General features: G+C 39.8%; 1 protein-coding gene across 2 annotated transcripts in view; it reads left to right on the forward strand.

Moving 5' to 3' along the window:
- fut8a (fucosyltransferase 8a (alpha (1,6) fucosyltransferase)) overlaps positions 1–23,304 on the forward strand; it is a 140,260-nt gene that overhangs the window by 66,183 nt on the left and 50,773 nt on the right. The window contains exons 3-4 of one of the 2 annotated variants that reach the window (XM_017708791.2): positions 2,706–2,771; positions 5,326–5,740. In XM_017708791.2, the coding sequence (XP_017564280.1) occupies positions 5,538–5,740 (203 nt within the window). In that variant the 5' untranslated portion in view covers positions 2,706–2,771; positions 5,326–5,537. The remainder of the gene's footprint in view (positions 1–2,705; positions 2,772–5,325; positions 5,741–23,304) is intronic. The other variant, XM_017708790.2, reaches the window with a different exon arrangement.

Consider the following 23,304-nt stretch of genomic DNA (forward strand, 5'->3'; position numbering starts at 1 on the left):
GCATAACAACATAAATATAGATTACATGACATTATTAGTTGTTACATTGTTACAGCATGTTACAGCATGCAGTTTGAGACTTGACTTTTTCTTTTTAAAGGACTTCTTATTGGATAACTTCAAAGGTCACATTTCTGGATAGTGGACAATTTTTGAAAGAGTAGTAGTAGTGAATACCATAACAAAAGCATTTCCATGCTCCAACATGTCAGGGTGTTTGCACTGTGAAAGCATATGGCCTTCCAACTCCAAGTGCACAGCGAAGTCTCAGAGGCATCATTTTTTTAATGCTGCTGTATAAAAGACCACAGCAAAGTGTAGAGTAGGTGAAGGTGAGAGCATGCATTAAGCATACCACACAGAGCTCACGTGCTAGTAGCTAACCAGACCTTACCCTTTATCTTCAAACTCAGCCTGGCCTTGAATACCAACTGGCACTGTGTCATTAGCTTTGTGGCTAAAGATCACACTTGAGCTGAGCTTCCTGCCCTACTTAACCCAGTTAAGCCCTCCAGTCCTTGCTGCATTAGTTATACACACAACATTTGCTTAGTTCTCTGTCTCCTTGAAAAAGAAAAGGAACAACTAAATCAGGCCTGTAGGGTAAAACCACTGAACACAAACTAATTCTGATGAACCTCTGACTAATTCATAGCTTCTATGAATGTACATAAACACCCTGGATGTCTCACTTCTAAGAATAGGGCAGTTTGCTTTGAATATACTGCTAGCCCTAGTCATTGAGCCTTAATCGTTCCCATAATGCCTACGCTGCTGAACAGAAATATTATTACTAGTGTGTCTAGCAGGTTGGCTACATAAACCTGATGGATGTTTGTCAGAACTGGCCAGGAAAAAATGATTTCATCACCAGCAGTAACAAAAGCATGGTGTAATTATATATTAATGTGTATACTAGTTTCCAACCAAGCTTGTCTGGCTTCACACACATATGAGTGACATCCCATTCTTAATTCATAGGGTTTAATATGATGCTGGGCCACCCTTTGTAGCTATAACAGCTTCAGCTCTTCTGGGAAGGCTGAGAGGTCAGACGCTGATGTTAGCAAAGAAGGCCTGGCTCGCAGTCTCCACTCTAATTCATCCCAAAGGTGTTCTATCGTGTTGAGGTCAGGACTCTGTACAGGCCAGTGAATTCACTCATCATCCAAATCATGGAATTCAGGTGTTCCAATCACTTCCATGGCCAGGTGTATAAAACCAAGCACCTAGGCATGAAGACTGCTTCTACAAACATTTGTGAAAGAATGGGTTGTTCTCAGGAGCTCAGTGAATTCCAGCATGGTACCATGATAGGATGCCACCTGTACAAGTCCAGTCGTGACATTTCCTCGCCACCACTGGACACTACAGCAGTGGAGAAGTATTCTCGGGAGTGACAAATCATACTTCTCCCTCTGGCAGTCTGATGGATGACTCTGGTTTTGTTGGTTGCCAGGAGAACGGTACTTGTCTAACTGCATTGTGCCAAGTGTAAAGTTTGGTGGAGGTGGGATTATGGTGTGGGGTTGTTTTTCAGGAATTGGGCTCAGACCCTTAGTTCCAGTGAAAGGAACTCTTAATACATCAGCAGACCAAGAGATTTTGGACAGTTTCATACTCCCAACTTTGTGGGAACAGTTTGGGGATGGCCCCTTCCTGTTCCAACATGACTGCGCACCAGTGCACTTAGCAAGGTCCATAAAGACATGGATGAGCGAGTTTGGTGTGTAAGAACTTGATTTGCGAGCACCCTTGGGATGAATTAGAGTGGAGACTGTGAGCCAGGCCTTCTCGTCCAACATCAGTATCTGACCTCACAAATGCGCTTCTGGAAGAATGGTCAAAAATTCCCATAAACACACCCCTAACCCTTATGGAAAGCCTTCCCAGAACAGTTGAAGCTGTTAAAGCTGCAAAGGGTGGGCTGACATCATATTAAACCTTATGGATAAAGAATGGGATATCACTGAAGTTCATATGTGGGTGAAGGCAGACAATTCTGTATTGTAGTTTATTGTATTGTATCTTATTGTTATTGTATTGCATTGAATGGCACAGAGTTCTGCGTTCAACTCTGTTTCTTTTTCTCTTGGTGTCTGCAGTGACATATTTGTTTTTAGCAGTATCTGAGCCCAGGACTGTCTTTTTCTCTAAGCTATTGGTAACTAGCAAAGATACTTTCTCTAGATTGACAAAGCACTTCTTGTAGGTCACTCTGGATAAGAGCGTCTGCTAAATGCTGTAAATGTAAATGTAAATGAGTGAATACTTTGGGCAATAGTGTGTGTGTGTGTGTGTGTGTGTGTGTGTACACATGTATATAGAATTAGTGTCAGAGAAAAGAAAGAAAGTAATAATTAGCTACTATTTGCATTTTGAAATGCGTGTTGTCTGGTATCATTAAGGGAGTTGGAACAGAGAAGCAAGTAACTATTATTCACAGCGACCCTGTTCACAAACAAAAAATCTTAACACAAGGCCACCGTTCAAATTTAGCGAACATAGGAGCACGTTTCCCAACAGTTTTCTGTACTCTGCGAACATTTGCCTCCACTTGCTAACAGTTTAAGGAGGTAGTTCTTTGTGAACGTACAGGGCAGCTGGATGCAGGGTTACCAATGAAATCAAGTGTTTGCACAAATTTGTTCCAATTTAACTGTTCATAGAGAACAAATTTCCCACTTTCCCATTCACTCCATCAGAGTGCGTCTTCTCTGCAGTGAGGAGTATCTACTCTTCGAGGATATCAGGCCTCTCACAGGAGCAAGGTGAGATGCTGACTTTACTCCGTTTAAATAAAGACCTGTGATTGTAAAATTTAGTGGTGACAAAGAGACAGACAGCAGACTGCACAGACCACAGACCATTTAACATTTAAATTTAAATAGAAGGAAAACTTATTGTTTTGTTATAGTTTGGTACTTTGCACATCCTTGGTTATATATTTTGACAGGAAAAAATATATTGGAGTAGCGGTGGAAATCTCTAGGCATCTTATGATTCAATTCGATAAAACGATTCTTGAAGCATCTTTTTTTTCTATATAGGAGTTCTTTTTTCTCACTGTGTGAGGACTTGGTAGTTTTAAAGCAAAGTATTTGTAATGATCTATAATGAATTTACTTCCAATATCTTTTATTAAAAAACAAATGGAAGTGATGTGGAAAGTGAACTATAAGGCTCTCATTCACTGCTCTTATTTGGAGCACATGAGACACTGGCTGGCACTCATCTGTGATAAAATGCATTGTTACGGTGATATAAGATCCAGTAGCAATAAATGTCCACAGAGCACATTACAGTCATCCTACCTACCCAATTTCTTTTATTTTTTTGATTTTGTAACTTTGGTTTTGGTCTCGATGTAGAGAGCAGGGATCGCTGTGTCAGTAAAATGTCGGGAAGCTGTATCTCGGCTCCAAAGTGTGCAACTTAGTACAAAAGTCCTTGTTCTCAAAGACTGACCAGACTGCAGGTCACTTAGCAACACAGTCTCGCCTGGCTAGTAGCTAAAGTAAAGGCAAAGAGAAAGATTTAAGATGAACATGTGGAGATGAATGGACTTAAAACAGTAGAACATTGAGAGATATTTTACAAGAAACTGTTCTACTCTGCCCAAAGTGTGCCACGACATTCCCTACACCATTACACCACCTCCATCTGCCTGGACTGTTAACGCAAGGCAGGTTGGGGCCATGGATTTATGCTGTTGTCACCAAAGTCTGACCCTACCATTCCACATACCAGGCTACGTTTTTCTTGCCCTCAACTGTCTAGTATTGGTGTGCCTGTGCCCACTGTAGCCTTAGCTTTTTGTTCTTGGTTTTCAGAAATGAAACCTTCTGGGGCCTTCTTCTGTTGTAGCCTATCCATCTCAGTGTTCAATGTGTTGTGCCTTGTGAGATGTTTTTCTGCTCACCACAATTATTCAATCTAGCCATTCTATATTGACCTGTTTAATCAAAAAGGCATTTTTTTCTGGATAACTGCCATTCACTGGATGTATTTTCTTTATTGCACCATTCTGAGTAAACTCTAGAAACTGTTGTGCATGGAAATCCCAGGAGATCAGCTTTTTTAGACATAATCAAACAAGCCCTTCTGGTGCCAACAATCATGCTACTGTGAAAATCATTTCACATTTTTCCCTCATTTTGTTGATTTATGTCTGAACATTACCTGAAGTTGCTAAACCTTACCTGTGTGATTTTTATGGATTGCTGTGCTACCATAAGATTGGCTGATTTAGATAATTGCATGAATGAGTAGGTGTACAGGTGTTCCTAATAAAGTGTGTGTGTGTGTGTGTGTGTGTGTGTGTGTGTGTGTGTGTGTGTGTACACATATATAAACACACACATCCTTCACACTCACTGTACTTTGCAGTTACACAGTTACATTTTGTATGTCATCAGTTTTTAAAGAGACAATATATTTTACCAACCTCAGTGCCAAAGTGCAAAATATAAATAAAATAATTTCGGAATTGTTTGCCTTAAATTAACAGCTGTTCTCTTTTGTTGAGGACATGTACATCAAAACAGTTTTTTCTTGTTATAAATTTACCATTTTGGAATTATAAATATGTGTGTGGTGCTACAGTAGCTTTCTGGTTAGAGTCAGCTGCCGAAGCCAAGCACCAGTACAAGGTCACCATATTGATGAACTAACACATTGCATCATTTGCCTGGCCAGACTCTCAGCTGCAATCTATAATACATTGTGTAGTTCCATGCAAAAATCCATAGAGGCATCAGTCTCTTCATACAGCCCTTACTTAATGAAGAATTACTAGGCGTATTCTCTCTCTCTTTTCTAAGTGGTGAGTAGACAAACTTTGGCCCGACTGTGCAATCAATAGAACAGTATGCCATCTTTGTAAGCACATTTTACAAAGAGTCATTGTGAGAAGACTAAAGACCAGAGTGAAAATACATAAGGAGCAAGGGATATCATCAGTAGCCTCTCTCTCTCTCTCTCTCTCTCTCTCTCTCTCTCTCTCTCTCTCTCTCTCTCTCTCTCTCTCTGATTGGCTCATACAAAATCTAATTATACTAAATTTTCCCAAGCCTCATTTATAGGCCTGATGCCCACTTTACTTAGGACTTGCCCTCTCAGCTCACACACGCTTTCTGTAATCACAGAAGGACAGTTAGCTTAGCTGTTAGCAATTTACAGAACTGCTCTCCAAATCCCTTGGTAAGGAGGAAAGGGTGGAACTGAGAGATAAGATATGCAGTTCCTCCCCAGTGATTTCTGTAGAACTACCTCTGTACACAGTCGCATGTCTCGGCAGTAACACACATTGTTTTATTTGAACAGGCTCGGATGTGTGCTTCCTGATTTGGAGGCAATAAGAAGGATAAACGCATGTGGAAACTTCAAGAGGCAGTAGCAGGACCCTTACACTGAAGTTCGTTAGCTTCTTGAACTGGTGGGGGAAACTCCAGAACGCCAGCCTTTACTCAGGCACCCTGGCGGCCTGCTGACATGCTGTAACTGCCAGCACACTGCGAGTGCCCCACCTCCTTCACATGCGGCCGTGGACGGGCTCGTGGCGCTGGATCACGCTGGTGCTACTGGCATGGGGCACCCTGCTGTTCTACATTGGTGGGCATCTGGTGCGCGACAGCGAGCATCCAGAACGCTCCAGCCGCGAGCTCTCCAAGATCCTGGCAAAGCTGGAGCGGCTCAAGCAGCAGAACGAGGACCTCAGGCGCATGGCTGAGACGCTTAGGTCAGTACTCTCCCTTTCACTATGTGTTAGACTTGTAGCAATTCACTCAGTTCACAATTTGATTTCATTCAAGATACTGGCATCACGATGCTCAGTTTTTTTTAATTTTCTATATTTTCATGACTTTACCCAACTTTTCAGTGGCAATACATTCAGAGATTTTGGCTTTGTCCCCTTTACTCTAGCCTCAGAGTAGTTAGTTGCTTGTCGATGTTCAACGTTACATCCAGTAATACCTTTATTGTTGGAGGCTCTGCAATAGTTTCTGAGAGAATTCACATTGCTAAGGACTTATTATAAATGTGAATACGTGGAATAATGATAAAAGATGACTAACGTGTGCATATTCTGTTCCTACGCATTGGTTTGTAGCTTTATATGGTAGTTTGTGACAAAAGCAAACAAAATTTTATACAACCCTGTTGCCAAAAAGTTAGGAGACTGTGTAAAATGTAAATAAAAATAGAACATAACAATAGTCTGCAGTGTTAATATGGGTATTTGTAGTACTGATACTGTGATATTTTTTTTTTTTTAAGTCATAGGCTGCTCGAAGTGGAATACTTGATCAGTAAGTAATAGGCATTTCATCAATATGCAGTAGCGTCCAGCAACTTTAGACTGACAAGAACAAAATATTACACACCCACATCTGCTTGTGCAACTATCCAGTGATTGAAACAGAAAAGTTAAAAGTATCGATACAAGCACTTTATATCCACAGCTCCCTGAGGTTCAGTATTCAGCAGATCAACTGTGGAAACAATGGTATCAGTACATCCCTGCTTGTAACAAATTGACGGTATGCAGTCGAATTTTGCATTCAGTGTTGGTGTGTCATTTGCTGTCCCTCAGGCTATGCCATTGCTGATACATATCTAAATGCAAAAGCAGTGGACTGTCACTCTCATAATATATCTATCCTTCCCCTCAGGATTTGGTAAACTCAAAAATGGAAGTCATTTTCATTATATTTATCTTGTTTAGTATTTTTCTTTTGATTTCAGAAGGCTGTGAACATCTACCTTGACCTCATGTGCCATTTACAAATTCCTCTTCTCTAATCTGTCTTTCCCTGGTTTCGCAACACCTTCACACCATCCCAAAGCATGCTTTGTTTGTTATCAATGTGGATGATGTGCTGTTCAAACATGGCAAATATAACAATCAGATGTAAGGCTGCGCACGGCACATTTTCTGCTGTAATGCCATTATTTGTGCATTACATTCGCATTCTTGCCAGGCCGTATGTGTCATTCATTCAGGTTGAGTCTGCCCCTCTCTCACCCTTGTCTGGCTCTTAAGGCTCTGATGGACAGCCTTTTCTGCCTGATAGCTAAAGCAATTCCTTTGCCAGTCAAATCACAGTCATAACAGACAGTGCCTTAGTCCTTATATAATCCACTAATGCAAACGCACTTTATCGTGATGTCCTCTCTTTGTAAGTTTGACTCTATCTGACAAATTGAAGTAACTAAATGAATTGGGTATAACTGTATGTTTGTGTGTGTTTAGCAAAATAATGCAGTGGAGCGATTATCAGTTTATCAGTATATAAAATTTGCAGTCATTTTATATTAGGGATTTTGCCACAGATCCATGAATGTTTTTTTGCCGATGTTCTTTAAAGCATTTATGAGCCTTGCAACACTTGCTACAAAACATTTAAGGGCGAAGTTGGTTGATTTTAGCCAGCAAGGTGGACTGCGAGTGTGGCAAACTGGGCGGATGCAATGATGTGAACCTAATGGGATGCTTGCTTCCATAGTGGACGTTTTTAAGTGTACACCTCCTGTCGTTGACACCTTTTTTCCCTTTCACCTTACTGGTAGCCACTTAACAGTTTAGCACCATTCTGTCCTGTCAGACAACAGCAGCACTGGTCCTGGGGGGCTGAGGCTTTTGTGAAGTGTATGAGGCAGTGTTGTTGACTTTTTTGATGCCTGTAAGCCTCATTATCTTGGGGAATTTGTTGGGGGCTCATTTGCAACAGCATCTGCCCCAGGCCATGTCAGGGGCTTTTGATAGGACTACAAAGGTTGTGTACCCTGGTTGTTTTCTCACCTGACATTTTTCCTGGAGTTGGTGTGCAGTAAATGTCATGTCTGCTATGCTTCTGGATGGTAAGGAACTTTGCCTCAGAGAAGCATTTGTTTGTATGCACACCTGGTTCAACTAATTTGGACCAGGATGCATGTGTACAAGGGCCTGGGTTCGATTCCCCGGTTGGGTGACCAGGGTCCTCTCTGTGTGGAGTTTGCATGTTCTCCCCGTGTCTGCGTGGGTTTCCTCCGGGTTCTCCGGTTTCCTCCCACAGTCCAAAGACATGCAGTCAGGCCAATTGGACATGCTAAACTGCCCCTAGGTGTGAGTGACTGTCTGTGTCTGTATGTCTGCCCTGCGATGGACTGGCGACCTGTCCAGGGTGTATCCTGCCTTCCGCCCGAAGACTGCTGGGATAGGCTCCAGCTCCCCCCCGCGACCCTGACGGAGAAGCGGCTTAGAAAATGGATGGATGGATGGATGGATGCATGTGTACACTGTGGTTTTGTGGTAACAGAAATATGCTAAGTTGATTTGTACAAAACCCCAGGAATATTGATGTGTTAGAGTCTGTTCTGCACTCAGTGCTGTTTTTATGTGTTGTATTTTGGCAAAACTGTCACATGCCTAGTCTTGGTGAGCCCATATACTTACAACACCCAATTTCAATGAAGTTGTATAAAACATAAATAAAAACAAAACACAATGATTTGTAAATCCTTTTCAACCTATATTCAGTTGAAAACACTACAAAGACAAGATATTTAATGTTCAAATGGATAAACTTTATCGTTTTTTGCAAATATTCACTCATTTTGGATTTGATGCCTGCAACACATTCCAAAGAAGTTGGGACAGGGGCAACAAAAGACTGGGAAAGTCGAGGAATGCTCAAAAAACGCCTGTTTGGAACATTCCACAGGTGAACAGGTTAATTGGAAACAGATGAGTGTCATGATTGGGTATAAAGGGAGCATCCCTGAAAGGCTCAGACGTTCACAAGCAAAGATGGGGCGAGGTTCACCACTTTGTGAACAACTGTGTGAACAAATAGTCCAACAGTTTAAGAACAACATTTCTCAACGTGCAATTGCGAGGAATTTAGGGATTTCATCATCTATAGTCCATAATATCATCAAAAGATTCAGAGAATCTGGAGAAATCTCTGCAAGAAAGTGGCAAAGCAGAAAACCAACATGGAATGCCTGTGACCTTCGATCCCTCAGGCGGCAATGCATTAAAACCGACATCATTCTGTAACAGATATTACCACATGGGCTCAGGAACACAGTTCGTTGCCCCATCTATAAGTGCAAGTTAAAATTCTGCCATGCAAAGCGAAAGCCATATATCAACACCCAGAAACACCGCCGGCTTGTCTGGGCCCGAGCTCATCTGAGATGGAAAAGTGTCCTGTGGTCTGACGAGTCCACATTTCAAATTGTTTTTGGAAATCATGGATGTTGTGTTCTCCAGGCCAAAGAGGAAAAGGACTATCCAGATTGTTATTAGTGCAAAGTTCAAAAGCCAGCATCTCGGGGGTGTGTTAGTGCCCATGGCATGGGTAACTTGCACATCTGTGAAGGCACCATTAATGCTGAAAGGTACATACAGGTTTTGGAGCAACATATGCTGTTATCCAAGCAACGTCTTTTTCAGGGACGTCCCTGCTTATTTCAGCAAGACAATGCCAAGCCACATTCTGCACGTATTACAACAGCATGGCTTCGTAGTAAAAGAGTGTGGGTACTAGACTACCCTGCCTGCAGTCCAGACCTGTCTCCCATTGAAAATGTGTGGCGCATTATGAAGTGCAAAATACAACGGAGACCCCGGACTGTTGAGTAACTGAAGTTGTACATCAAGCAAGAATGGGAAAGAATTCCACCTACAAAGCTTCAACAATTAGTGTCCTCAGTTCCCAAACGCTTATTGAGTGTCGTTAAAAGGAAAGGTGATGTAACACAGTGGTAAACATCCCAAATTCTTTAAAATGTGTTGCAGGCATCAAATTCAAAATGAGTGAATATTTGCAAAAAAACACTAAATTTTATCCGTTTGAACATTAAATATCTTGCCTTTGTAGTGTATTCAATTGAATATAGGTTGAAAAGGATTTGCAAATAATTGTATGCTGTTTTTATTTATGTTTTACGCAACGTCCCAACTTCATTGGAATTGGGGTTGTACAAGAAACGCATTGATTCTATGGATTCTTTTTTATTCTTTCCCATTTTTTAACCCCTCAGTCTGACAGGCCCTGTAACACTCCCTCCACAAAAAAAACAAAAACAAAAAAAAAAAAACCTAAAACTACTTGTTTAAATCTGCCATAAGAGGAGTTAGTCATATGCATCTCCCCTTTTGGCAACACTGAAATCATTTTGTCAAATTTAGCATACATAACCAGCGCTTTATGCATGCTACTCTGTATATAAGTTGCATAAAGTTGGAGGTAAGCACAGGCTATTGTTTTGTTTAATCAGCAGAACAATAAAGGCTTAATTAAATTCTTATTTATGTGTTTTCTTGTTCACTTTTCCTTGTGCTCTTCATTTCATGGACAGCTTTTTCTGCCTGATTACTAAAGTAGTTAATTTGCCAGTCAAATCTCCATCATAACAGACAGTGACAGTCCTTTTATAATCCACTAATAAGACACTTTATCGTGATGTCCTTTCCTTGTAAGTCTGACTAAAAATAAAGGAAGTGTGGTGTGTTTCATTTGTTTATTAAACCCAAACAAGGTGAGTTTTGGATTTAAAAAAAAGATTAAATAACAGCCAAAAAAATTAACAGTTGACCAATTTAGCTGTAAATAAGTCAGACGTATATAAAATGTAATGAAAGGTGCATCCCTAAAATCATGGCTTGTTGTTAAATTACAAGGTAGCGTATTCATACATCACCAGCTTTGAGTCTCCATGTGACAGTCACCTGCAAATAAACACTAAACTGTACAGTACTGTGTTACATTGTAACTTTGTAACATTGTAACATGTCAGGCAAATTAGGGGCTGTACCAATCCATTTCATACAGATGGACAATTGTACACTCATCCTCTTTTCCATTCGTTTGTCTGACATTCGTCATGAATCAGTCACTTTGATGTCTGTGTTCATGTGCGCATGTGTGTTTGTGTATGTCTGTGTGCTCTCCTGAGGGAGTACCTATGAGTAAGAGCTACTCTAGGTAAGGTATTCTGAAGTGACAGACACCTACACACATTATCTAAACCGCTTGTTCTTCTGTGTTGTGGGAGTACCTGCGGGGACATTCTGAAGTCAGTAAAGATAAAATAATAACTCTGGACTGCCTGTTAAGAGGTATTAGTGTGTGTTAGAGTGTATGTGTGATTGTGTCTGCATTTATGTCTTTGTGTCTGTGTGTTTGTGTGACCGAAGTGACCAGTTCCAATAAGATGACTTAGAAGTGTGACAGAGCTGATATTGTACTGAAAGACTGGAAGAGAGATATGGTGTTAATTACTTTTATGGTTTATCAGCACTCTACACATTCAAACAGACTAATTCTGGTAGCAGACTTTAATCAAGCAGACACTCACTCAAACACTAGAGTACATGATACAGATCATATCTGGCTATTAATTTGCCATTGTCATGCTTAAGGCTTAATGCAGTAGTAACTTCATAGCTATTTAGGTGTGAAACATCTCATGGATCTGGCTTGTGACTCATTTTTTCTCTCTCACACACACTCACTGTTTGCACTAAAATAGCTTTTGGTGCTTTGCATCAATGATGGCCTTTGTTTTTATAGGGTTTGTTTCCTGCACAGGGATTAATCCCTGTCCAAGTAATCTAAATTAATAAACTGAGTCATGATATCGCTTTATCTTTTCTGACTTTGATACAGATATGGGAACCTTAAGTATTGGTTGATACAGATGTAATCCAGTATTTCTCTTGTACGAGCTTTACGATATGACTCTTGCCATTTCTGGCTAGATTTGATAGAGGATTGGATCATATTCATTTGGGTTTTTTCGCTGGTATCTGACCCAGCATTTTCTGCATATGTGCAGAAACAGCAAATGCAAACTTTGCATATGTGTGATGTAAGGTCAGAAAGCACACGCTTTTGGTTAGAAACCAAAAGTGAAGCTTTACTTGGGGAATCGGTAATGCAAAGAGTCATCAATAAACCGGCATGGGTCAAATCCAAGAGAATCAGCAAAAGAAGAAAGGCAACCATAGAAGAGATATACAAGGCAGTGCACAATCCTGAAAACAGGCGATGAGTCAGAACCATGAAGTAAACCAACCAGGAAACACTACAAAAGGGGCAAATCCAAAAAACAGAGTCAAAAGAGAACAGGCAGGAAGTCTTACACATGATACAGATCTATCCACAAAACACTAAGTATGTTCACAAGTGAAAGCAGTTCTTTACACTGATCTAGTCTAAAGCCCGGGCTTTTATACTAAACTAAAAAAAAATGTGATACACACTCAGCTGAGTCACATTAATACTCAGATGACCTTGACCGCTGATGGTAAAGAAACGTCTGTAGTCACATGACTTTCCTGAGGAGTCTGGGAAATGGAGTTCAAATCCGGAAACAGTAGCGAGGGAAATGGCTTCGCCTTGTGATTCCCCAGAGGATTCTGGGAATTGCAGTTCATGTCCTCTGGAGGATTGTCTGCATGCGTGACAATATGACTGTGTTTGGGTGTGAGAGAGAGAGAGAAAGAGAGTATGAGAGCTAAATAAACATTTAGATACACAGTTGAAGGAAAAATTATTGATAATCCAATGGCATAAACCCACTCTAACACTGTATACACCACCCACATGATATGGGCGGTGTGTGTGTGCGTGTGTGTTTTGATTTGTTCCATTCTGCTGGTGTTACAACAAGGATAGTAGACAGGTTCCTCCTCATAAGGTCAGATATTTACATTCTTTCAGTTACATTACTGGTGGCTCATGCACTCATTCAGTGCATGTTCTAGCCTGCGTCTGTCTACCTCTACCTGTACAAAATCTGCTAAATATAAACCTAGCTCACAATGTCAATGAAACCGCAGCCCTCCAACTCCCTCTCTCTGCCGTAAGGCCACATATAATGGAAAATTTCCCCGTGCACTGTGCACTAAAAATGGAAATAGTGTAAGCAGGGTATATGCATCGCTTTTTTTTTCAGTCCGAGTATTACTACTTATTTTTAGCACTCATTGCTACTGTGATATTGATTCTGATAACATAATGACCTACCTAATTATAATTAAGTAGTTTTTAGTGTAAATGAGTGCATCAGTGATGGCTGATGGCCTACAGTCATTCTTCTCAAAGGTGTTTATTGGGATTGAGGTCAGGGATTGTGCAGACCACTGGAGAATGGTATCTGCCAAACTCAGATTTGTCCATCAGACTGCCACGTTGTGAAGCATGATTCATCACATATTTGCACTGTTTCAGACACCAGTGCCGGCATGCTTTACACTACAGCTGAAGCTTGGCATTGCGCATATTGATCTTAGGCTTTTGTACAGATGCTCATCCATGGAAATCCATTTCATTCCCAGCGCACAGTATTTGTCATGATTTTGTAGTGAGTGAATGCCAATTTTTACATGCTATGTCAGCTTGAAGCCCTGTCAGTTTGCATGGTCTACTGCTTCACGGCAGAGATGTTGTTGCTCCTTGATTCTTCCATTTATTTCACAATAATAGCACTTAGGACTAATAGCAATAGGACTGAGGCAGAAATTTCATCAACTGACTTGTGATAAAGGTGCCATCCTATGACAGCGCCATGTTTAAAGTCACTCAGCACTGCAGTATACTCAGTTCAACTGCTGATGTTTGTTTACGGAGATTGCACAGTAAGATTCTTGATTTGATACACCTGTTAGCAATGGGTGTGGCTAAAACACCCAAAATCAGTAATTTGAAGAGGTGTCCACACAATTTTGGCCATATGCACTATATTGCCAAAAGTATTCGCGCATCTGCCTTCACATGCACATGAACTTGAGTGACATCCCATTCTTAATTTATAGGGTTTAATATGATGTCGGCCCATCCTTTACAGCTATAACAGCTTCAACTCTTCTGGGACGGCTATCCACAAGGCTTAGGAGCGTGTTTATGGGAATTTTTGACCATTCTTTGAGAAGTGCATGAGGTCAGACACTGGTGTTGGATGAGGTCAGGACTCTCAGCAGGCCAGTCAAGTTCTTCCACACCAAACTTGCTCATCCATGTCTTTAAGGGGCTGAGCCCAACTCATGAAAAACAACCCCACACCATAATCCCCCCTCCACCAAAATTTACACGTGGCACAATGCAGTCAGACAAGTACCATTCTCCTGGCAACCACCAAAACCAGACTCATCCTTTGGATTGCCTGACAGAGAAATGTGATTCATAACTCCAGAGAACACGTCTCCACTGCTCTAGGGTTTAGTGCACTTTACACCACTGCATATGACGCTTTGCATTGCGCTTGGTGATGTAAGGCTTAGATGCAGCTGCTTGGCCATGGAAACCCATTCCATGAAGCTGTCTTTGCACTGTTCTTGAGCTAATCTGAAGGCCACATGAAATTTGGAGGTCTATAGCGATTGACTCTTCAGAAAGTTGGCGACCTGAGAGCAACCCATTCTTTCACAAATGTTTATAGAAGCAGTCTGCATGCCTAGGTGCTTTGATATGAGGTTTTTTTTATACATTAGTGGCCATGTGGCCGTAGAAGTGATTGGATCACCCGAATTCAGTTATTTGGATGGTGAGTGAATACTTTTGGCAGTATAGTGTAGTTTGCATTGCTTTAAAGCAAAATAAGATAAAAAAGATTTAGAGCAAATAAATAATAAGATTTAAAGCAAATTCCCTCCCATGAGCTACAAGGCATCCTGCATAAAAACAGTACAGTGTCATCATATCCTTGATTTATTGTGCAAATTATGAAGGAGTGTTTACTATATTCATTAAAGTGTTTAGCATGCAATTGCAGTAAATTACAGTAAAGACAGAGTTTTAACATGAAATGTAAAAAAACCCAGGTGGCAAGGAAAAACTTCCTCAGAGCTGAGGAAGAAACCTTGGGAGGAACCAAGGCTCACAAAGGGGGACCCACCCTCCTCTGGTCAAACTACCTACAAATGATTATACTACACGAGACACGAGAGCACTGAAACAGTTTGGCATCCCTCCGCTCCACTGTCCACAAACCTGAGTGACCGCATGCAAGCAGCGTGACGACAGCACCAGCATCTTAGTTTACTATAATTCCCTGTGTCCATGGACCCCTGGATCTGCCTCCTTTATCTAAGGGGGAACATTAACTCGTAATAGGAAATAAGGTCTTGCAGGTACTGCAAGCGTCTGCCTAACGGTAACATGTATAATATAAATAATAATGGTCTTAAAATAGAGCCTTGTGGAATTCCAAATCTTACTTTTGAATAATTGGAAGATAAATTATTTACCTTTACGAAATGATAACGTTCTGTTAAGTAAGATTTGAGCCATGATAGTCCCTGTGATTCTAACCTTTCTAGGAGAATATTGTTGTCTGTCATATCGAAAACTGTGCTGAGGTCAAGTAGCACCAACAGGGATACGTAGCCTTGATCAGAGGCAAGAAGATGATTTATTATCTTAACTAGAGCTGTCTCAGTGCTGTAATCCAGATTGGAATTTGTCATATATGTGGTTCTTATGTAGATGTGAACTAAGTTGTTGGGCCACAGCTTTTTCTAAGATCTTAGATATAAACGGTAGGTTAGAAATAGGCCTGTAATTAGACACTAGCATCATAATAACTGCTAGTTTAAAAGCTTTGGGTACATAACCCAAGGCTAAGGGATGAGTTTATTATAGTTAATAGAGGATTGATAATAACTGGTAGTACTTCTTTGAGTAATTTTGAGGGAATTGTATCAAGTGTGCAGGTTGTACAATTTGCAGAGGAGATAATCTCCTCTAGTTCTATCTGTGGGAGTGCTTCTGCAACTACGTTATGTTTTATATCAGCCACATCAGCCAAGTTGGATTTAATACAGTGGGTTGAATTTGTTGTCTAATATTTTCGATTTTATTCTTTAAAAAGTTTATAAAAACTTAATTGGTTCTGTACCTGCCAGATTTTTTGTAATTCTGGAAATCCCACTAAACAGTACTCTAGGATTATATATATTATTCTCAATCAGCGAGGCCAGATATGTTGAGCGAGCTTTAGTGAGAGTATTTCTATTCTCTATAAGGCTGTCCTTCCAGGCAGAATGGAACACTCCCAGCTTGGTTGATCAAACTGTTTGTTTTAAGGTACAGGTTTTATCATTGTGCCATGTGGCGGGCTTTTTCTGCCTTATCCTTTTTATTTGAAGTGGCGCCACATGTTCTGAAGTAGATTGAAAGGTATTTTCTAAATAGTCGGTTAGTGCATCCAGCTCCATTGAGTCTGATGGCGTGGAAACTGGGGTTGATAGTTCTGGGAGGTTTTCTATAAATTGTAGGGCGGTAAAAGGTTTTATTGAGCACTTTGTAGAATAACGAGGGGACGTATATATATTATGGCCAAGTCGTAGCTCATATGAAATTAGGTAATGGTCGGAGATTTGCGGTAATGCATTAAGCCTGTCTATGTTGAGACCTAGTGTCAAAACTGAATCTAAAGTGTGACTACAGTAGTGTGTAGGCCCTGTTACATTTTGGGTAATACCAACAGAGTCTAGGATTGAAGTAAATGCCTTTTTAGTGGGTCATCTGCCTTCTCAAAATGGATATTAAAATCTCCTACAATTAGTAATTTATTATTGCACACAGCTAGGTTTGCAGTGAAATAACAATTTTTTTTTAAATTCAGAGTAGGGCCCTGGTGGTCTGTAAATTAAATAATGAAAATGCGTTCTTTTTTGTTGACCAGATTTGTAACGTGGATGGAAAGAACCTCAAAAGAAGTGGTGTCACATTGTTTTTATTGATATCTAGAGTATTTTGGTAGATTACACATAATCCACCTCCTTTGCCTGAAAAATTTGGGCTGTATACATATTATAACCTACAGGGGTGGCTTCATTTAGTGCTGAATATTCATCTGGGCTAACCCATGTTTTGGTGACGTCAAATTTATGATCAATTATAATTTCATTTACAATGACTGCTTTTGAGTTTAGTGATTGACTAACCCAAACTTTAGAGCTGAGGTGTTGCTGCTATCATCTGAATATGATTTATTATTGATTAGGTTGTTGAAACGGGCTTATTGAGTTTTTCTACGTTTAGATTTAATTCAGGGCAAAGACACAGTCTCAGTACAGTTGAACCTGGGTGACACCTCACAGTGATTCACAGACAGTCTGTTTAGCCTGTCTGTCTGCGGCCTGGTCTCAGCTCTGGATTGTCAGCAGATGTTTACACTACTCTGCCGATTAACTAAAAGACTATGTGCTATGCTACAAAAAAGTAAGGCAGCACCCGCCCGCGTGGGGTGGAGACCATCCGTAAGACCAAGCTTGCCCTCGAAATGATCTATAAAGCCCACAAAATTATCTATAAAGCCCACTTCATTTTACAAACACCACTTGGACATCCAGCAGAGTGGGACTCTCCCTAGTTAGTAGATTACATTTATTTGTTTCTTTGTCCATGTGTTCTTTATCTTACTTGGATTATAAGATTGAAATAACAGCAACATTGCTTCAGTAGTATAGAAGGGTAGTTTAAAGTTTTTGAAAAACAATATTTCTGTCTCATTTAATGTTCCATGGAAACCATTTGACAGGAAGTCATTTGAAAGTTATTCTTTTCACCAAAAAACACACCTTAATCCTTTATAAAATACTGCAAAAACTGAAGATATTTTTACTTTTGGTAAGAGAATTGTTTAAATCAGAAATAAGCTGTGATTTACCTTGCACTTTCATTAAATTTTTTATGATTGTCCAGCCAGACAGTGAGTACACCCCAAAGTCATTGAGCAATTTTCTCTTGATTTATACACAGAGAAATCTCTTTGGAAGCCTGTGGATTTATGAATATCTGCAAAAATCCTAGTACCAGTATTTAATGGCATGTTTTATACTGTAATAGACAGGCATATGAAGGTTTCTGCTCATATACCATTGTTTATGTAGACCAGTTTATGTGTTTCTATCAAAACAGTACAGGCTGAACTGGTAAATTATTGTCACAAAAATCACAAAAAGCATATACAAATCATACAAACCTAACCTTTAGCATAAGGATAACTTCAAAAAAATTTGGTCATTGAATGCAATGTTTGGATCCGCCGAGTCACGTCATGGATTTATGTTTTAAAAAAAAAAGAAAGAAACAAAGAAAAAAATGGGTAAAATCACCAGTTTAATTCATGCACATGCACTTTTTTAAAAGCTCTTATTTTTTTTAGATATGTTTACCACATCAAGTTCTGAATTGCTGAAGATGAATTGATCTTCATATCTTAATACTGAGTTTAACTGTTTACAGAATGACTGAACTGTGCTGAAATATAAATACACTAAGAATAATATTTTGCTTCAGCTGGTTTCACGTTAATACACTAGGGGTGCAACAATTATTCGACTTAGTCAACTAAAATCGAGGACCAAATTAGTTGGCAACTAATTTAGTTGTCAGGTACTTGATGTTGTCATTACACAACACTTACTTGGAACGTTTCGTTACCACTCACTGGAGAATTAACAACAGCGTGATGGCTCCCTCAAAAACAAAATCCTCAAAAGTGTAGAAGTTAAACTCAGAAAAAAGGTTGTCAGCTGTGCTATTTGCAGCTGACCTTAGCTGACACGGGAGGACATCCTCCATGATGGAGCATCTGAAGATTAAACTTGTCTGCTTACTGGATCTTGGTAAGATACGCCCTGTCCCAAACTGCATACTAGCACACTAAATAATGTGTAAAAATAGCACATATACCATTAGAAGTGCACTTATTAGTGTAGTATGTAAAGTACAGAAGTATGTGGTTTGGGACACAGCGATAGTTGTGCTAGTGATCTAGTCAAATTCCGTCCTACTTCATGTTGTCAGCATTTGCAGTTTGAAATGCGTGTTCTCTGGTATCATTAATGGAGTTGGAACAGAGAAGCAAATAACTATTACTCACAGTGACCCTGTTCACACCACATAACATTTACAGTTTTAAATATTGAATCGCTATCTTAACACCGAGGCCACCGTTCAAATTTGGCAAACTTGGGAGAGCGTTCTCCAACAGTTTAAGAAGGTAGTTCTATGTGAACATAAAGGGCAGCTGGAAGAAGGGTTACTAATGAAAGTATTTACACAAAATCTTTCCAATTTAACTGTTCATAGAGAACAAGTTTGCCACTTTCCCATCCACTCCATCAGAGAACGTCTTCTCTGCAGTGAGGAGTATGTGCTCTTTTAGGAGATCAGGCCTTTCACAGGAGCAAGGAGAGATGCTGACTTTCCTCAGTTTAAATAAAGACCTGTGATAGTAAAATTTAGTGGTGACAGAGTGTAGAGACAGACAGCAGATTGTGCAGACCACAGACTGCAGTTTAAATTGAACATTTAAATTTAGATAGATTTATTATTTACATGATTGAAGGAAAAATTATTTAATTTTGTTAGATTTTGACTACTTTGAACATCCTTGGTTATAAATTTTGACAAGAAAAAATATATTGGGGTTTTATTTTGTCTTTTATTTTATCTTTTGTATTAGCAGGAAAGTTCATTAAAACTGGACTTAATGTTATTCATCTGTATTGTCTTCAATGTTAGTTAGCATATGCATAAAACAACCTCAAGCTAACTTGAAAAACTAATAGCTATGCAAGTTTTTTGGTAATGTAGTGATTCATAATCTGAATATTCCATTATTCGTTTCAGTAATTGATAGGTTTACTCGACCATCAAATTAGTTGTTTGTTGCAGCCCTATAATACACTGGGTTAATTTATTAGATTTGTTTGAAATACTTATGTCAAATTGTAAAATATATTGTTTTGTGCAAAAAATGACTTTTACATAGTACATTTCACATAAAATTGTTTTAGTTCAGTTTTTGAACATGACATGCACAAACAAATAATAAAACTGTAAAAACAAAAATTCTGGCTTTCCAATTTGTATGCTTTTTGAGATGCAATATAATTGTAAGTATTATTATTAGGTAATATCAGATGTTGACACTTTTGTGTTGAAAATTGATTAAATATAAGAGCTAGTTCACAGAAACTAAAACTGCTAAGAATTCTGTCAAGTTCCACCCCTCATGTTATAATTAAAAGGGACCAGTCACACTGTCATATTCTTGATCAATTTTCCAGCTTTTAAATAAACACTCAGGACAAACATTTATGACATTTTGAAGTGTAGATAAAAAAGATTTAAAGTTTTGGCTTTTGAACAAATCTAGACAAACAGGACTGTTCCCGTTTAAGATGTTGTATGTTGCTGCTGTATGAGTTTTAGAAATGTAATAATTGAGACCTGACAATCATATTTAACAATTCACCTTTAACAACTACTAAGCGCGTCAGTCGCTAAAGCCCTGATTACCTAAAGCTATTGGATTTTAGTTATCAGTTAGCTGAATTTTTTGTTATTTACATGCACCCAAAAGAACAGTCAACTCATCTCAGCTGTAACAGACCCCCATATTCCAACAGTGCTCTTTAGCTCCTAAACAGATACATTTCTCAGCTTAACTTGCTATTCTTTTGTACTGAGGTAAAGGTGTGTAATAGAGCTTCTTTGCTAACATCCAGCCAGAGCTCTCTCTCACCCACATGTGCAAACAATGTGGTATATGACAAGGATTACCTTTCATAATGGGTTAGTTTAGATAATACAGAAACTCCTCCACCCTGTTATTCTTAGATTTCCCTGAGATTAATGTGCTGAAATGAGACACTGGCTCTTTGTATTGTTTTGTGCACTGGTAAGCCTACACAATGAGACACAGTAGCCCTTCTGTCTTTTCAGATCAGGTAGGACAGCCAATATTGCCTTCACGCATTGATAAGCCTTGGGTGCTCACCATTGTGTAGTTCTACAATTACAGATTGTAGTCCATTTGTTTGCATAATTTTTTGGCCCCTCCTCTCGTGTTTATCAAGATTCAAAACCTCCACATGACCACCACTGAGCAGGTGAATATATTACAAAAATAGCCTGACCACTAATGAAGAATTAGGGGGTGATCAGCACAGACTGTACAGCAACAGATTTGTCAGAGCTGTCATCTCTAATTTTACATCTACAAGGGGGACCAACAAAGTTCCCAAACAATTACAAACTGCATAATTTGTTATCCCTTCTGTACCTTGTTTATCACTTATCAGGTCCGTCCACCAAGCCAACTGTTAGAGTCAACAATATATCCATCCATCCATCCATCCATCCATACATCAGGGTCAACAATATATCCATCCATCCATCCATCCATCCATTCATCCATTTTCTAAGCCGCTTCTCCGTCAGGGACGCGGGGGGGTGCTGGAGCCTATCCTAGCAGTCATCGGGTGGAAGGCAGGATACACCCTGGACAGGTTCAACATTATATCATTTAATGTATTTTTAAATGATGCGTTACATCATTTAGACATGTACTGTTTGCATGTTCTGCTTATTTGTGCAAGCTGGTAGAACAGTTGTGAAGAAACCTGAAAAACAATTCCATTAGACTGGATGAACCAGTATAACCCCGCAGTCCAACTACTTCACTACTGAGTCTTGTAAAGGAATGGGTTCTGCAATTTTTGCTTGCTAACAACTGCCGGTTAGGAAACAGTTGTATTCACAGTGACACAGGCCTTCCAGTAAGCCTGGAGCAGGAGTGGCACCACATTTCTAAACGTGGAGAGGGAAAATTCTCTGTTTAAACCCTTTGTCCTGACTTGGCTGGTGTGAAATTCTGAATTAAAGCCTATAAACATTGTTCTCACATAATTGTCTTTTCTGTCCTTGTGGATCATTAATAATTCAATGGGAGAGGATATGGTATCTTCTGTAGAGCAGTAGCGCAGGGTGCATATAGGTGCACTTTGTTGTTAATACAGTTGTTTCTCTGCTTGCTTTGTTAGCAACGTTTTACTCTCCCATAGGATCACCTCAGAGCAGGTATTATTTGAGTGGCGGATTCTCAGCATTGACGTAGTGGTGGTGTGTTAATGTGTGTTGCATTAAGACAAGTAGATCACACACAGACGTGCTGTTTCATTCAATGACTGTTCACTATATACACTGCTCAAAAAAATAAAAGGAACACTTAAACAACACAATATAACTCCAAGTAAATCAAACTTCTGTGAAATCAAACTGTCCACTTACGAAGCAACACTAATTGACCATCAATTTCACATGCTGTTGTGCAAATGGAATAGACAACAGGTGGAAATTATTGCCAATTAGCAAGACACACTCAATAAAGGAGTGGTTTTGCAGGTGGGGACCCCAGACCACTTCTCAGTACCTATGCTTTCTGGCTGATGTTTTGGTCACTTTTGAATGTTGGTGGTGCTTTCACACTCGTGGTAGCATGAGACGGACTCTACACAAGTGGCTCAGGTAGTGCAGCTCATCCAGGATGGCACATCAATGCGAGCTGTGGCAAGAAGGTTTGCTGTGTCTGTCAGCGTAGTGTCCAGAGGCTGGAGGCGCTACCAGGACCAGTACACCAGGAGACATGGAGGAGGCCGTAGGAGGGCAACAACCCAGCAGCAGGACCGCTACCTCCGCCCTTTGTGCAAGGAGGAACAGGCGGAGCACTGCCAGAGCCCCACAAAATGACCTCCAGCAAGTCACAAATGTGCATGTGTCTGCACAAATGTGGGCATATCAGGCTTGGCTGATATGTACAGTTGCGTATCGTCTGTGTAGCAATGAAAATTGATGCCATGGTTGCTTATAACTGTGCCTAACGGTAACATGTATAGTGTAAATAATAATGGTCCTAAAATAGAGCCCTGCGGAATTCCAAATCTTACTTTGGAATGATTGGAAGATAAATTGTTTACGTTGATGAACTGATTCTGTTAGGTAAGATTATAGGTATAGCCATGATAGGGTTGTCCCTGTGATTCCAACCATGTTTTCTAACCTTTCTAGGAGAATATTGTGGTCTATTGTATCGAAAGCTGCGCTGAGGTCAAGTAGCACTAACAGGGATACGTAGCCTTGATCAGAGGCAAGAAGAAGATCATTAGTTATCTTAACTAGAGCTGTCTCAGTGCTGTGATGTGGCCTGAATCCAGATTGAAATTTTTCATATATATGGTTCTTATGTTGATATGAACTAAGTTGTTGGGCCACAGCTTTTTCTAAGATCTTTGATATAAATGGTAAATTAGAAATAGGCCTGTAATTAGACAGTATGCTAACATCAAGATATGGTTTCTTGATCAGGGGTTTGATAACTGCTAGTTTAAAAGCTTTGGGAACATAGCCCAGACTAAGGGACGAGTTTACTATAGTTAAAATAGGGTTTATAATGACTGGCAGTACTTCTTTGATTAATTTTGAGGGAATTGCATCGAGTATGCAGCTTGTGCAA

This window comes from Pygocentrus nattereri, chromosome 10 (assembly GCF_015220715.1).
Source record: "Pygocentrus nattereri isolate fPygNat1 chromosome 10, fPygNat1.pri, whole genome shotgun sequence".
Taxonomy (NCBI): domain Eukaryota; kingdom Metazoa; phylum Chordata; class Actinopteri; order Characiformes; family Serrasalmidae; genus Pygocentrus; species Pygocentrus nattereri.